This window comes from Centroberyx affinis, unplaced genomic scaffold, assembly GCF_046629955.1.
Source record: "Centroberyx affinis isolate AG114_WGS23_722 - 3 ecotype Tasmania unplaced genomic scaffold, CSIRO-AGI_Caff_v1 ptg002825l_1, whole genome shotgun sequence".
NCBI lineage: Eukaryota > Metazoa > Chordata > Actinopteri > Beryciformes > Berycidae > Centroberyx > Centroberyx affinis.
In genome coordinates this window covers 114381-132574 of record NW_027280968.1, presented here as the reverse complement: position 1 = coordinate 132574, position 18194 = coordinate 114381, and the positions used below count along the sequence as shown (strand labels likewise).

At 41.6% G+C, this 18194-nt stretch overlaps 1 protein-coding gene across 1 annotated transcript in view; it reads right to left on the bottom strand.

The window, feature by feature from the left end:
- tgfbr3 (transforming growth factor, beta receptor III) overlaps positions 1-16941 on the bottom strand; it is a 65845-nt gene extending 48904 nt beyond the window's left edge. The window contains exons 1-2 of the mRNA XM_071536096.1: positions 16787-16941; positions 11497-11677 (exon numbers count right to left, since the gene is read on the bottom strand). Coding sequence (XP_071392197.1) covers positions 11497-11557 — 61 coding nt within the window. The 5' untranslated portion in view covers positions 11558-11677; positions 16787-16941. The remainder of the gene's footprint in view (positions 1-11496; positions 11678-16786) is intronic.
- Positions 16942-18194: the final 1253 nt, after the last annotated feature.

Here is an 18194-nt window from a genome sequence, read left to right as displayed (position 1 = left end):
GCAAGAAACTAAGACTTACTACAGGGGTTTAGCACATTCAGACATTTTTGCCTACTGCTTACACTTCTTTGTGGTTAACCTAATCACTCTAAAATATAGCTGACAGAGTGGTGCTAAAACAAGAGAGCTTGAGTGCAAGCTGCTTGAGCATTTCATTTTATAAAAATGTTACTCAATATCTGGTAAAGGTAAGTATCAAGTCAGTGTGAAAGACACATTGTAACAAAAGACCGTACTTGGTAGCTCATAGTGACAGTATCATAGCTCAGATACTAGAAATGCATAATTGTGCACACTTGTTATCACTTCCCTGTTATTACCTGCACTAAATATCACTGCAACTTAAACAATTTCAAATTCCATTCTCTTTACATTGCAATATATGTACACATGCATCAGATATCTCAGTTTTTCATTCTTCCAAATGACGTCCATTCCTGTAGGATTCATGACCAGGATTCCCAGCAGCGTGACTCATTATAACCAATGAGGAAAACACATGAACATTAAAAAATAACACCACCGGTTGACATGCACTTTAACCTAGTTTCATTTCTCCTACCTAGGCACCCGTTTTGTCCCCGTTTCACATCGTATAACCAACCCCACTCACCAGAAGTGTTTATTTCTCTGGTTATGCCTTTTTTGGGGATTAGCACCAAATATACACACATTGATTCTAACAGCAACACTGGATATGGCATTACAAGACCATGTACACGAGGAATTTATTTTCCATAAAAGGATATTAATTGGCTTTATTATTATACATTCAGAAAGTGCATTTGGGCTTGATCACGATCATGATAGTATTAGTGGTAAGACAGGAAGTGAACATAGTAAATCCAAATGTTATTTAAGGACAGTGAGACTGTATAAATACTCTGAAAGCCAACCCTCTTTTGATATATTTAAACAGACTGAGGTCCAGGCAGTGATGTCACTAGACACTATTCATAGTTTTCAGCAGCCTCCTTCTAGAAAAATGCCAAGTGTAACTGCCCTGGTGATTTAAGTACTAATATCTCTGTCAGTTATGTTGTTTGAATCCAGCGGATTGTCATCATCTTTCCAGACGTAACCGACTATTATTATCTATGATGAAATGAGGTTAGTTAGAAGTGAGTCTGCGGATGAGTCCTCTTCTCCTTTTCTCACCTTTCACCAGACTACGTGCTCCTTCAAGGCTCTCCTGGCTTCTCATCTCACCATATTTCAAGGGTAAAAACTAAACACCATATAAATTCACATTAGACAGGCTTTTGGGTGCCTTGTGGTTTTTGAAAATGATTAACCAGATTTGAAGAGTCGGTTAGTAACAAAACCAGCCACATACCTTACAGTAAACCTATCAGATTAAAATCTGGCAAAACAATTGCCAAAACATAGGTGAGGTTTGATGGGAGAGGAATCACAAGAATTCCAAGAGAACTGATGCCATCTAATGCAAGTAAGCAGAATAAATAAATTGGGGGGCCTGAAGCTGCAGCAGAAACAATGGTGTAATGAGTCTGTAATGCTTGCAATCCCCAAGTGTTTTGCGTCTGCACTAAGCACATGCAGCACTGCAGTTTACAAGTGAATACCATGCAATCACGCAAGCTGATGTCATATTATCACACATTTTGAAATACTCAGATGTTTTTTATTCTTGGAACAGTCAAAAGAATATTATATGATCAAAGAATGGACACTGGAGTCCGTGATTGCTTTGACCTTAAAAAAACTCGATATGACAGACAGAGCAGAAATGATTTCCGTGAGAAGATCATAAAAAATGGCAGATTTTAGGAAGTTTGAGGAAACACGCAGATATTAAACATCACTGGAAGCCTGATAATTCACTGAGCATTTACCCAAGGAGTCTTGAAAATTATGGTCACTAAGATTTTGACCATCTTTTACACATCAGCTGTTGAACATAACGACCAAATGATCCAGCTTTTACATCATACAAAGCTTGTGTGAAGTCCAAAGTCTTGGCTAGCTCCAAGCTTAAACACAGTCAAACTGTACCAGTCAGGTACACACAGATGGGCAGAGAGGAGTAGTTCACTACTCATCATCTTGGCATTTATTTAGTCATAATATCAAGGTGGAATTAGCTTGAGAAATAGGTGAAACGCTATGTAACAAGCATATTTTTTAATTCTACACTGAAGATCTGTCACATGGGTGGTTCTAGGAAGGGGTAAGATCTCTCTGCAAGGTCCGTTCTATTCTTGTAAATTTATCTACATGCTCCTCTCAAATCGTACTAGAGATAAAACGCCTCTGGTTCCAAGGAATGCACTTTGTTGCCCTTCACACTACTGGCACTGTGCCAAGATTTGGGTACAGGAAGTGATGTCAGTCCGTGTGCCAGTTAGGGACAAATCTGATATTCCCACAAAGCCATTTCCGAAGAGAAACAAACACAACCTTCCCCCACTGTGCACACACATCCTCACATGCCTAGTTCCCAGTATCCTTCAGCAAGCAGGCGAACTGTGTTTCTTCAGATGGATATGAAGGTCACAGTAATGAAGATGATTTTTATAAAATGTCAACACTTGCTTCGTAAAACAAATGACGCCTATGTCTCCTATCATGGTGCAGATGAAGAAAACAATGGAACTTATTTTGAATACACTTGTTCAATTATACAAAGATATGATATGGTTGATTACAATAAATACAAGTAGTACAGAAGGGACTTTTGGGGCCGCTGTGTCAATATGTCTGCTTCCAGCCTGAGGTATCCCAGTTCCCATATGAAGCACAGGATTAAACCAATCCTCTGGTCTCCTTGGTTCTCTACTGCAGGGCATGATTCCCATGGACCATGAACCACGCAAACCAGTTTAGGGAACGTAATATTCTGCCTGCTTGTGTTTTTCTAAGGGGCTTTGGGCTTAAGAATCACTAGCCCTGCAGTGTTGACACTACCGTTACTCGCTCACCCCTGAACCTTGGGCCACTAATACAGGAAGTGGATAAATCCTTTCATAGGGATAGTGTGAGTTCACTTCACTGGCCTGGCCTGGTCTGGCCTATCTGGGACAGTAAAATTGGATGCATAAGAGGAGGAAGTTGGAATGGGATGAAGGGAGGGGCGGCAGGGGTGAGCCTGCACTCCATCAGGGAAGTCGTAAACTCCCCCATCAAAGTGTGAAATCTGCGGTCAAATGTCACACAAATCTGTCCATAACCCAGTATCGCCCAAACACTCTTTACTGACAATTTAAAAAGCAGTGAAAAGATATGCTAGTTTCAATGGATTATACTTTATCTATGTGGTGAGATAGGGAGCAAGCGTGAGAATGGATACACAGGCAAAGCTTCATTAAGTTGTAAGTATGTTAACAGGTGGTCAGACAATAAATTACATCCCTGTGGATGTAAAAAGTCCAGCAACAATGAAGCCATTGAAAAGTGAAATCATTGTGCCAATAGAAACTTATCTCTCAGCATTTGAAAACTTAGGGCACAGCTTTTTCCGCTGCTACACTCTGATATTGGTTGATATTTCTTAAAGGAATAGTTACATACATACCTATACACCATTATTTGTTGCAAATCAATCAGCTGTTGTTAAGATTTGCACTAAATTATGGTGTAAATATACTGTAAGTCTTTTTGGAACTCTGAAGAACTGGTCCCCACTGACTTCAGTTGTTTTGGAGAAGGCTGCTATGGAGTTGTGCTGGCAACCTCCCTGTGTGTTATATGAACAAACTTCACCTGTGTTTCAACTGGCATGAGGGTGAGTAGATGATGACAGAATTTTAATTTTTGGGTGAGCTATTCCTTTAAGTGTTTCAATGTGTCTTTCTTTTCTACAAGAAGATGTAGCAGGCTCATTTGTAAAGGACTGATCTAAAATGCAACTTAATAGCTTTGTTTAATAAAGATAGCCCACACACTCTGTGAGGTGAGAGGCGTGCCGATAACTCTTCTGATACTGACAATGAGCCCAGTTATTAATCATCAGCCCTGACAGAATATATGCAGTAGGCACCTGTTGGTAAGACATCTGCATTAGTAAAAAAAGAAAAATACATGGCCAATTATGAACAGCATGTCAAGCCAGAGGCAGACAGGGAAGATGGAAGTGGGTACATTTCTCCCCACCTCTAAATGCAGGCATAAATCAGAGGGCTTTGAAGAGATGTATGACATGGCTAATTCCCTGAGGAACACAGGAGCCACTGTGTAAAGTGAGACAGCTGGGAGACCCAGGCCAACACATGTGGGCATATGACTAAAGATTTTACTCACTGTGCTGCCATAGTATGTCTCTACTGATGGGTGTTGACATGTGCTGTCTGGACGTATAGTATCAAAGAACAAAAAAGTTGTCAAGGCAGGAAACAAGAATTGGCTGAATCTAAAAAGAGGTAAATGGCTACCTGCCAACAAAAAAATGTGGATTGAAAGGAACAAATGTCTCAAGTAAAACACCCGAATAGTCAAAGTAAAACTGTACTTTAGACTACCTGCACAAACTGGTCGGGTATCACTAATATCATATTTATCCATTAATTGCAGTCAAGCGCTAATACAATTAACAGTACAGAATTGACAGTATAGTTCTACTCTTTGGATTGAGAGCATAACAAATAACTTATTTCTAGTTTTCCACGAAGGTAGCACTTGGATGCAAACCAACCTTGGGCACATACTGAGCAGAACCTCAACAGGTGGAAATGGCAAAAAGAGAGTAAATTGTTGCAGCAGCAGCAGCAGCAGCAACAGTGTGGCAGCATTAACGTGGGTGTGTGGGGCAGTCTCAAACAAACTGCCAATTGAGTTTGGTGAGATAAGTGGAGTGCATCAGTCATCGGCCCACCCAGCACAGTGCATGACTTAGATCTGTCTTTACTGGTTAAATGGGGCAAAGGAAAGAAATGACTGGACTGCCACTTCAAAGGCATCTCACCCATCAATCATAGATGCCTGCAAGAGCCGTTTTCTTTTACAGCAGCTCGGTGGGGTTTTGGGAGCAGCCTCTTCAATCTGCCTTCACAAAGATTCAGACCCGGCAGGGGAGGCGAACCCTGGGGCCACTTGTCCTGTCTTACTTGATGTCAGCCTCGTTTCTTTTTTCCTTAATGACCTGCCTTGCCAGAACCCCTCATAGTATTCATATTGTCCCCCATTAGTGATGAAAAGTCAGTCTGGTTAACAGCCTGGTGAACAAGTTCTCTCCCATGTCACCTGAAGCCTGTAAGGACACTTGATGAGTTACTGCCGCCTCTAAATCCAGCAGGTCTAAAGGCATATAGAACAACATGAGGTGAGGCTAAAGGTTGTAGAGTCTACATAACACTGTAAATTACAATGCATGTATGTTTACAGGTTTATTAGTTGCATTTCATCCACATCATGCCTGAACAGGCCTCAAGTAACACAATTGCCAACATGCTGAGTGTGAGTGTGTGTGAGTGTGCTGATCTGTGCCACAAGGGTGGCACAGATCAGCACAGATCAGCACACTCACACACACTCACACTCCCATGCCTAGGTAATATCAACAGAATAAGTCTAGGCTAAATGCTCATTAGGAGCATTAGGAAGTGATTTCATTATAGAGTGAATAGTAGAGTAGTAGTACCCAACACATTGGGTCAATAAATTGGATTTAGCCCACAAAATTACTATAAAACAACATGATTCCTCAGAGTTGATGGTGCTGACACCCAACTCAATAGGTCATCTCTAGGGTTAGTAAGTGTGCAATAGGAATATTCTTGCGGCATCAAATTCAGCCTGATAATATTTCTTTGTCCATGGGATGCTTTACAAAAAAATCATCACTCCATTGTGATAACTGAGGGCTTTGAGAACCAGTGGGTTGCCATCAACAGAAAGTGAAGAGCAAAACAATGCTAGGCCTTTGTGCCAATGTTCAAGCCCAGTGTGAAGGAGCCGGAGAGGTGAGGAAGGGCAAGGCAGACGCAGCATTTTCACACAGGCTGGAAGAGGCCGCATTCCACCGGGGCTCCTCACCTCGTGGAGAGGGTGGGCAAAGAAGAATGACTTGTCGAATGCCACGCTGCCTCATGTATTAACACGTACAAAGGACGCTGGGAGGGCCTCTTTTACTAGACAGGTTAACAAATGGAAAGCGCAGTGAATAATGGGTTGGATAGCCCAGTCACTAGACAATAAATAAGGTATGAATAGAATTTCGGTATGAAAATACAAGAATGCAAAAATAGTAGATGGTATTCAGGGAGTGGTACATTCAGCAAGGGGGCACTCCTAACTTGTGAGTGATGAGCAGCTGAATCATAAAGTGCTTTTTATTTATTTATTTATTTTTTGACGATGCTTCAAAAGCAGATAGGAGCATATTCCACCTCCCTTAACAGCACATTACTGTCTGAAGGGGATTTCCTTGTGGTAAATATGTCATATGACAATATGATAATATGTCATTTCATTCCTAAAACGGCAACAACTCAGACTACAACTACTGTCTCCATTAGATAGCTGAAACCTATTCCCATATCAAAGTTTGAAAAAAGCAAGTGCAAAAGCCTAATAAGAAGTTTTCTAAGTGTCTGTATGTGTCTGTGTGTCTGCGTATTTGTGATCTAAGGCAGAATATCTGTTATTTAGTGCTCGGAGGAAGGCCTACTGTCGTCTTTTGGAAGGAGCACTCCTATTTTCCAAAGGATCATTCTGAAATTGGGACACAGCCTTTCAGCAAGACTCATCTGGTGGAAATGGAGTGAGGAAGGTGAGGCCCCATGAGGGGCTGCTCTGATGAAAGACACCACCTGGAAACCTTCAGCTAGCATCCCATATTACGACTCTTTTTTCAGATAATACCTTTAGATAGAGTAAAAGTCATGCACTCAAAAGTAAGCACCTTCACCAGGTGATTAAGTAGCTGATGTTCTCTTAAACTTACCATTAGCCGTGGTTGAGAAATACAAACTAGACAAATGACCTCAACCTGTCCATCTTGTTAAAAAAACACGTTGTAGCTAGTTGACGGCACAAGATTCAACAGAAACCATCAGAAATCAATACCAAATCAGATTTTGTTTCCAATACTTCCTAAGGCATCAGGACAGAGGGAGTTAATTCTTTTATTATTGTTCTCTCTTTCTTCAATGAAGTCACACTCCACATAACTCTCTTACTCCAACTCTCCTCGGCTCCAGTGGCCTGCTTTTTTTTCTTTCTTTTTTTTCATAGGGCTGTGAAACACAATGGAAAATGCATGATCACCCCAGCTGTCTCCCATTACTGGCTCTGGCTGAAATTATTTACACGCCTGCTTACTGGAACTATGGAGAGGGAGGGAGGGAGGGAGGCGGGATTCACTTCACTTCTGCAGATCTGCGTATGCATACTCTTAATGGGAGGCTGACAAGAAATGACGGATCTGTACGGGGTCACTTGTTTATCTGTAGAGACCTGTCTCTTGGAGTAGATATAGGCGCTTTTGCTTCTTTCGTGTGTGTGTGTGTGTGTGTGTGTGTGTGTGTGTGTGTGTGTGTGTATGTATGTGTGTGTGTGTGTGTGTGTGTGTGTGTGTGTGTGTGTCAGACAGAGACAGAGACAGAGAGAGAGAATGACTAAGTGACTAAGTGAGTAAGAGAATGAGCAAGTGATTGACTGGGGACTCAGGCAAGACCTTAGAGAAGGTTATCTCTGCTACAGCACCACTTCTAAACAAATCACAGGTCAATATTCCACAAATCAATTTATACGCTGCTGTTAATTAAACGGGGTAATAACAGAGTAACCTTCATTCAATTACCAAATGACAGAGAGGGCCAGAATGCCTGCCGCCTCTCCTCAACTCCTTGACAGCGTTGTTGAGATAAAGGCCTCGCCATGGGGGAGAGCAGACCTGTAATTAGACACACACGGGACTCCCGTTGCTATGTAAACATCCCAACCACTCTCCCTAGCAGCACACAGCCTCTGTGCTGTGCGGCTCTGACTCTCTGCATGAATCACGGGGCAACATCTGGTTTAGCATGCTGGAAAGGAACTTTGTCGGTTTGGCACGCCGTACGTGTGTGGAGTGTGTCGATTTGGACCGGACGACCCACGCCTGCGCCTGCCTCTCTCCTCCCCCTGGCTACCCCACCTCTCAGATTACAGCGGTTGCACAATGCATTTTGGCAGTCCCCTCCTGCAGGCCTTAAGAAAGCACTGTGGATATAGACAAGAATTTATCACGCAACCTTTTGCTCAACTGTGCGGGAAAAGTGCTACAACTGCTTTTGGCACAGTGAGGGGTCTGATATCAATTTGAAAGTTATCTACCAAGGGTACACAACAACATAGACAGACAGGAGGTTGTATACCTCAGAGTAAAGTTAAGCATTGTAGTTGACAGTCCTGAAGCTGAATGTATGGACTGTGAATATGAGCAAAATGTATTTTCCCTATCCAGGTGTTGTTTTTTTCCACAGTCCCTTCATAAGACCATGTGGTTCCCCATAGAATGGCTTAAGATAGATTCCCACTAATAGCTCTGTCATTCATCAAGTCACAGGATAAGAAAAATTAGGGAAGGGCATGAGAGGAGGAGAAAGTACCTCTGCACTCAACAATACGAGTGTGTTTTTCAGTGAACCACCAGCCCGGCGTTGTGCCTCCAGTATTACCGGCATCCTGCCGGAGCTGTTTCTGGCAAGTGCCTCAAATTAATATCTGGCATGGCTCCTGCATGACTTTATTTCATTGCGAAACCCGAAGTCTGCCCAAATGTCCATAATATATCCTTCGCAAAATAAAGGTTTTGGCAAATTGAGGAAAGGCACACACAAAATGGTAGTAGGGCTATGGAAAAAAAAGTATAAACAGCAAAAAGAGAGTGAAGCAGTAGAGCAGACACTTGGAATATGAACATTAAGGTGCTTTCAGTCTGACTTTTAAGAGTTATGGGAGGCCCAGATCCTGGATTGCATTACACAGAGAGAAGACCCATTGCAGACTAATCTAAACATTACGTAAGAGCTCTCCTGACAAGTTTAGAGGACAGATGTGACTGTTTACACAGATGCTGCAAGATGATAGAAAGAGACAGAGGGGGAGAGAGAGAGAGAGAGAGAGAGAGAGAGAGAGAGAGAGAGAGAGAGAGAGAGAGAGAGAGAGAGAGAGAGAGGGAGAGAGGGAGGGAGGTGTGAAAGATATGCTGAAGTGATCGAGCGTAAAAAAGCTGAACCGGAAAGTAATTGATAAGCCTACTGCTGACAGTTAACAAAACAAAGTTAATTTGCCACCGTGAAATGCAGATAGGGGAATATTCTTGAACTTTAAAAATGGACCAATTACCTTAATGTGTACATTGCACTCTGTGTTGTACCCATTCACAAATCCACTGTTTGGATGATTCAAGAGCATCTCAAGACTGATCAATAAATCAGTCACTATACTTGATGCTAGAGCAGTATACTTTAGAGGAAGGGGTATTTGGCTGTCTCACTGTAAATATCCATCTGTCCCTTGTGACTCTGTGCAACAATGCTTCTTGGTTAATGTGGAAGAATCCAGTGGAAAACTTCATACGTGAGCTCATTGTGTTGCAGATCCTGGCATTGTGGGAGAAACTCTGTTTGCTCTACCCACAGCACATGCTGACTACATTGCTATTGTTTGTGTAATAGTCAGCAACAATCCTCTTGAGTGCGGTTCAAACCTCGAGAGAATAGAGAAGAACCTTTCAAATAATAGCCTGTGGCGGCGATCAGACTGAGAGCCTTGGAAACGCGAACCACACATTTCTGGAGCGCTAGCTAGCATGCCTTCTACCTGGTAATTATTCCAGCGCTACCACAGAAAACTAACACGGGGTATTGCGCATTTAAGTTGAGTTCAACTTCAAAGGCTTGTATTGTGCACTGAAACCAACACTTGTAAGCAGTACAGTTTACACTCTGAAACCATAAAAAAGGGGAATTGTACACTAACTTGTCAGTGTGGTGCCGCCAGATTGTTACCAATAACATGACAAATTTTTCCAACTGACTGGCGAGGCTCATTGGCAGACTTTTGGATGAGTGTTTCCTTCAACCACATTTCAACTGATCTATTTACTCACTATATATGATTATTTGTTTAATGATGGTACATTTGTTTAATATTGTCTATTTTCATTTGGTTAATAATGCCAATTTGAGTTTTCCAATGAAAATTCATTATTTGTTTTTGCACTACACTTCCCAGAGATCACCTGTCGATCAAACAGTGTAGCCAGCACTGTGATGAGTTTTAGTTCAGATTTTATGTTGATGAGGTTTCTGTTGGTGGCGCTCTTTTCCGCTGCTCATGCTAACTACCCAGTTCTTCTATTAGTTCCAAACAACTCGCTGTTGCTACATAAAACGCATCACTTCCTGTGCGGCACAGGATTTTTTCCCAGAAAAGACCTACCTGACACCGGGTGCTCAGAGCAGCAAATGTGAAAGCTTTCAAGAACTGGCTATAGGTTGAATCACTATTAGATGGTATCAATCGGCATAGAGAGTAGCAAAACGGTTATTTATTTATATGAAAAAGTTGCAGATGTTATTCCTATGCCTTAGCACAGTTATGTCAATATCAGTGAATATTCACTATCGTCTCCTGTAGCCAGAGGCAAAGAGAAAACAGCCGGTCCCATCCTCTAGTCTGTGATGTCTCACCGATGTACAGAAACAAGGAGAGAGATCTAAAGAGGATGGAAAAGGCCACTGTGATAAGGCCACACAAGCAACTTGGTAGGGTGTCACAGATTAGGTTTCTAACCTTTAGAAGTTGTTGTTCATATTCACAATACTGTTTGGATTGTCAAAGGTTTGTCATTATCATAAGAGCAACACGTACATTCTTAAAAGTGAGATGTATTTCCCTTCAACCAGAAAAGGTGCATGGTGTGGGTTGCAGGAGTGAATGAAATCATCCAGGGGGCTGACATGAATATGATCCATTGAAAGCATTCCCTCAACCACAGGGTCTCTGCATTCGTCTTTGTAGCTGTTTACTTGGTTATTCTCTCTCTCTCTCTCTCTCTCTTTGGTTTATCTGTCCAATAGCTGTAAATTACTGGGTATTTGGCAGTGTCTACATCTCATTTCAATCAATCTGACAGATACATGTGGACCTGCTGAGTGTTTGCATTGTGAGATTGAACTTGTCAGCACTTTCTTAATGCAAACCCCCCTTAGTCACTATTCTGACAAGCACTGTCTAGAAAGGCATGCTGGGAGAAACAGTGGAAAATCCCAGAGTGTGGGCAAAGTCGTATTTGCCTGACAAAACAGGCAACACAAGGCTCTCCGTGACGAGTCTTTTCAGTGTGAAATGGACTTCCTTGGGAGTGCTGCTACTGCAGGCTTTAATGCATGATGAATACTCAACATCATGCATTCCCTACACCAGACTTAGACGGGTTAGACTTTGACTACTCCTGATAAGAATATTTTATTTTTATGCATACACATGTATATGTGATAGAGCGGCTCCATTATTTATACATACAGATAAGTATTGAGCAAAACTTACCTGCAGATGCCAGGCAAAATATTGCAAGAAGTAACAAGGGAATTGTGGATCTTCCAGCCATTGTGCTTTTATCCTGCAGCTTTCCCAAACAAGGAAGGTGAGTGAACAGGCCTTCCTCCTGGTTTTCAGAAAGGTTCCCTCTCTATGAGGCAGTCTGAAGAGAGTCAGCTCCCAGCTCCAGCTGCAAAGTGAACAAAAGTAGAGAAAGTCAACCAGTGGAAGCAGGTTGTATTTCAGCGTGGTCAAACAGCAGGGAACTGGGCTCTACCTAATGTTCCCTGTGGGAGTGATGAGATGAGACAAGGGAGACGGCGGTCTGCAGACCAGGGGATTAATCTGGGAGGGTTAATTGGGGGTCGTGCAAGCTTCAAAGGATCGCGCTGCACACACCTTCCCGAGCCCATGGCCAGTCAGAAAGAGCTCTCTCAGGAGCATGGGACAGCTGACTGGCTTGCTGGGTGTGAAACACTTTTGAACATGCCACGGGTTATTTAACACTTTAATTGAGAGCGTCAGGAAACACTGGATCCTCCAGCGGGGTCTTGAGTAAGCAGCTTAGTGCAACCGTGCTAAACAGCATGACTGAACCCTTAAATTTACTAATCTAACCCCACACACTGACCACCATGACAGGGCAAAAAAACACATATTAAAGGCCCTATATGGTGCCCAATCTTTTTAGACACAACCTCTATTTTTTCCTTTACCTGCTTCAAAATGATACATTGAACAATTGGGCCTATCCTGTTGAGAATGTCAATTTCAATGGCACTGTATAGTCTTAGAGTCTATTTGGCCAGAATGTTTCTTCATTTGATGTTTCTATCTTTAAAAACAAGAACTTTATTGGATGTATTGCACCTTCTCCTGATCCCTTACCTTCCCACTGGCTCACTTGAAGTTATTTAGAACTAAATCAGTGTTGTGGGAGTAAACAAGTGTCATAAATGTCATTACACATAGCCAAAAATACAAGAAACCTCAGCATTAAGAGTCTCAATAACTTTTCCAGGCATGACAGTGATAGCAGAGCATTTTGAGGTGATGGTCACTGTTCTTTTGTTTTTTTTTTTGTTTTTTTTAACTGTTTGTTAGCCAGTACTTGCAGCAAAGCATTGTGTCTCTCAAACAGTGGGAAGTGCCTCCTGGGAATTTGGAGGGGAAAGTAGAACTGCAGGGGGTTGAGAGATCAGGAAAGAGAGAGAAAAGGTTGCAGCCTCTCAGCAATATTCTGCTGACCATTTCATTTATTTCACACCAGGTGGCTTAAATATTAATGCTACAGTCACATGCTGTATACCTAATGAAAACATAGACTGAGCTTTCTGGAGATATAGGGAATTCCATACCGTCTTGCATATGATTTTGCTGATTTTGATGTGGTAGACAGTATATCGTAAAAACAGCATTAAAGTCGTTAAAAAGTAACTGTATCAATATTGATGATGTCTGCCTTAAAAAAAGTGACAGTGGAAAAACTCCATCATTAATTGGAAGCTGAGAAACATCTCAAATTGTCCCAATCAAGATTATAATGTCTGTTTTACATCCCTTATTTTTCCATAGTCATCACTTAATTTTATGCAAATATTTCAGAATTTTTAGATGCAAATTTAGATCTAATTAAATTTTGGCAGCCAGTATTTGGCACAGAAATACAGTAATCATGGCAATGCTGTTGTTTATGGACTTGGCCTCCTCTAAATTGGAGGAAAGGATTTGGATTGGATTGGTTGGATTTGCAGGTGAGTAAAGCTTGAAGTGTAATTGTATCATTACAAGTGAATTATTGATGTTTAAAATAAGGATATGCCAATAGGTCATTTGTTTTCAGAAAGCAACTAGCAATCAACCTAAAAATGAAATAATGACACTGTAGAGTTCCAATTTAAACAGAACCTTTTAGGTGAGCTCATCTATGGATATATTAATTTCATTTTCTTGGCTGAACCGGACTAGAACTACCCACTGCACTTAAAAAAGCTTCAAAACAAATGGGAAAGATAGCAGCCTTTTCAATAATTGTCATCAACACTTTTAAACAAAAGTTAACCAGGATAAAACTTGCTCTTCAATCATTGTTTCAATGCCAGAAAGCAAGGATATCACCTTCGCCATCATAGCAGTGAGTTGTGAGGATTAGACTAACAAAAGCAGAGGATTTTCAGCACTACAGAGCAGCACAGCAGCTTAGGAACACATAGTCTTTCAGAAAACAGCCCTTCCAGATTCTCACAAGCATTAACATCATTTGGAAGTCTAAGGCCAATTGATTTGACTAAAATGGTGCATGAGCTACTCCATTCAATAATCTAGATCAATGTTTTTCAAAGGCTGAATCAGGACATAAAGGTGGGTTACAGAAAGATTAAAATGGTCCCAAATTATTCTGGAGAAACTGATTTAGGCTATGGCTAGTTGGCTAGGATGGTCGGTTATTGGTTATGTTATGCAGTCAAAACTTTTTCCAAATGCCTACAATATAAAAGAGATTAAATACAGAACTAATATTTTGGGCTAGTATTATAGTCATTTAAAATGCTGCAATATTGGCATACATAATACCTTACAAAATAAGCTTTGCATCATGAGTAAAACATATTTTGGAGAGGTGGGCTACACAGCAAAAGTTGTGAAAACTACTTCTCTAAGTTATATTCAATTCTTCATGGCCAAACTGCAATTTTAACATCTAGAAAATGTGTCAAAATATCAAAGACTAGTGAGAAGTGCTGTGACAGGAACTGCATTCATGCATGGTTGCACTTGGCAGGCATGCTGAGCTCTGTTTCTGTGACCAGTGGGCGTACTGGGTGGGAGAAACAGATGTACACCTATCTTCTGAGGTGAACCATAAAGGCTGCATGGGAAGTGAGATGCACAAAGTACTAAGGTGCATTGCTCTGCAGTGCAAAGCAGCTGCATGGGACAAAAGAGCCTTTCACTCGTCTGGCAGCTGCTGGGGCTGGGAAGTCATTTTGGAAGATCACGACAAATATTACACTTCCAGCTAGTCAAGGAGAGCTAGTGCCCTTCGTTTGATTTATGCCCCCCACCCCCCCACCTCTTCCCTTCATCTCTTCACCCTGACTAAGTGGCGGTAAACTGTGCTGCGCTATCTTCTGTGAGCCAAAGACCGCACCAAAGGAAAGTGACATTCAGGGCTGAAACCAATCTACAAAGTGCGATCTTACGCTTCTGTGATACCACAGACTGGAAACCAGGTTTACTCTGGGATAGAAGAGGATTGTCATCGCTGATGGAAATGCATTAGAGTCTTTACTTCAATAGATTGCATGGAATTTTGAAAACGCTGTGGCACAATTTCACCTAATTGTTGCCGGGGCAAAGAGACCAAAGTCTTGTTTTGGGTTCATAGCATGGGTTTTGTTCAAACGGACACACGGTGCTGGTTTTGTTGCTGCAACAGTCAAAATCACCTCATGTGACTTCTCTTCAACCCTGACTGTCTAAGCGGAGCTACTATTTCACTCAAAGAAGATCTGGAAAAGACATCAAAACATGCAGACCCCAGACTGAAAGTACTGCACATTACTGAGACCAAGCTAAATACTTGCGGTCAATTCAAGGTTAAAGGCCTGGCTTATATCTGTGTCATCATCGCTTATACATATACTGTAGTTAAGGGTTGTTACATCCAGAGTCATATGTTTCTGTGATCACAAAGCAGAGAGTAAGAAGAGCAGCACACATGGATGGGATGTGTCATTTCCAGTAGTGTCTCTATGTTTGTCTGTCTGTTATGTACTGCATCTTGCACTATATGGTACATGAGCAAAATAGATTTTTAATGCAAGTCATCTTTAGGTTTATGGTCACATGACCTGGTGAGTGATCTTAGATCTGTCTGAATGTATACAGACTCAGAACTGACCAACTGCCCAGTCTTCTCATCTGCTTTTGTGTAATGCAATCATGTAGGTTTGATGATCACTGGTCACTGTGCATATAACAAGCATGTATACATTTCTCCCACAGCTGGAAAGTGTGCCCACACACTTAAGCACACAAACACATATGTATAGTGTATGGGAAAGATTGGGGGATGACATGCTACAAACATGTGAGCCTGGATTCGAACCCGCACCTCTGCCAGCTCAAGCCACCTGGAGGTCCCTTCACACATACACACACGGCTACCTCGGTGGCAAATAGCCAAGGTTTGTAATCTGTCACAATTATGTATCTTAACTTGACTGATGCATCATTTTTGGATCCAATACTGATTGTGAGGCTAAAAAGTAAGAAACAATTACTGACTACCAATTTGTTGTTGATCCAGATGTTTCTTCAAAAATGTCCTTGAACTGTCCATTCCAATTTAGCTTTTGCATACAACATGTGAGGACAAACTGTTCTTATTATTCAGCTTTTTAGATTCACTTCATCCCTAGTTTGAGGAACATTACAATTAACATGTGTGGCAACGCTATGAACACAAACAAACCAGTGGATACTGCAAATTCCTTATGGGCTATGAGGCCAGTACAAAAAATGCTGACCAATCAGTCTTTTATCTGTCTGAGCTTTTCCTTAGTGAACATATGAGATGAATAAATATTGAGAGATCACTTAAAGCACTCAAAGACTGTTGCTTTACTCTTTCATATTGTGTTTCCCCGGGGTCCAGTACTATTACCATCTTCATCCTCGCTCACAAGCAACACTGATTACCATTACTGATCACACACAGCAATTAACAAGAGATACTGCTTAATTATTCCCACAAATAACGCCATGCGGCAATGGAACTGATTCCCATTGATTCATTATTACGTTTCTTATCTAAAATATGACACCGTTAGTTCCACAGTAATTCACGTTTCATGAGACAGGGCGCTTGGACTGAAATGAGAGAAGACATGCAGATCATGCCTCTCCTGTCCGCAGGGAATACCTTCTGGATGCACTGGATAAAAAACACTCTTAAGAAATGTTCACCTGTGTGTCATGTTGCAGTTGTTTTTCTTCAAACAAACACGGACAAAACAGCCTACAGATGGACATCAGCATGGGTGTGTACACAATGTAATATGGCTTCAAAAAGTAAAGAAACAAGGAAAGCTATAGGCTACATGTCAACGGCGTCAAGAGACAGATGTTCAGCTGGATTTATACGCGCTTGACGTAGCGGTGGAAAAGATTGTTTACAGTATTCATAGGAGCCACGTATAGATGCTGTGCAGTCTATGGGTATAAGTTATATTTCTAGAAGCAAGCTAAACACTATCTGTACAGTGTGTTATCCCTTGAAAACGAACGGACGTACCATGCAGTCTCCAGAAAATGCCCAAGTAAACTTGCTTGAAGTTGACGCGGATATCACGGTATCGCTCCTCTCTCGACATGAAATTCACACCATTCCGTTGTCGGGAAAACAGCCGTGGACGAAGTTACTATTTTACAAATGTCTTAATAAACAGTCCCCCTCGCTCAAAGTTTTTAAATAGTTATCTCCCTTTTGACTAAGTGCTTCATTTGGGGGTGGGGCTTCGGGGGAGGAGGCTAGCTGTGCGCGAGGTGGGCTACAGCAGTAGGGCTTCCCAAAGTGGGGTGCAGGGTCCCCCACGGGGTCCCGGAAGGCCTTCCAGGGGGTCGTCAACAAAATGAGGAGTACTTTCATTTGACTGTTATTTCACTCCCTAGAAGTTATCCCAAATTATAGAATGTATGGCAGTTTCCTCAAAGGTTGCACCACAGACAGTTATGCAATTCCACACAAATCTTAGACAAAAAATCCTCTAGGATGGGGTTTCTTGGGATAAAATCTTATCATACAGAGGCCAGTGGCGTGATGTGTATCTATCTGGGGGTCCTTGAGATGAAAAGTTTGGGAAAGCAGTTTTTTCTGCTAGAATGAGGGATGTTACTAATCATTACACACTTCAAATGTCTCTGACTAAACCCTTCTGATGAGTGTGCCTGCCTGCTCCAGCAAAGAACACTCAAAAATTATGTTACTGCCAGAGAAAATGAACGTGGGTGTCGGGGGATTAAAATTTCTGAGCTAGAATTTATATTTTAGGCATTAACTGACACTCTTATCCAGAGTGAGCAGGCAGGGGTTCAGTGTTCAGTGTAACACGACTGCTGGTGGACACAACAGTGACTGGTGCAGGGATCAAACCTATGAACTTCAGGTTAAAGAACAGTCTCTGTAACCACTAGGCCATCCCACCATGGGAGAGGCAAAGAAGACAGGAGAAAAAGCTCAGGCAGGATTCAATCCAAATGGGGGCACACGTGGTTTGAGGGACTTTAACTCCCAACTATCACTTTGACACTGGCGGTTTCAACTTTACTAGCATTACTATGACATCCAACTTTTATGTGAGTGTTTTGGATCCATTCTGAACATAGTACTGTGACAAACTGTGTTCACCAAAACCACAACAGGGTCTTGTAACATTTATTTTACATTTTGTTTTACATATGTTGTCTTTTTGGCAGCAATTACACTTTTTAGACTATACGTTTATGTACCTTCAGCAACTTTTTGCTAATTTTAAAAGTTGTGGCCCAGAAAATGAAAAACCGACTGTAGGCCTACGTCAGTGACCTTTAACCCCTTGTGAAAGTTATAGCCAACCAAACAACAATGCATCTGCATCTGTTAGAAATATCTGTATTCATGGAAAGAAAAAACTTGCACTTAGCTTTAATATTTTTTATTCTTG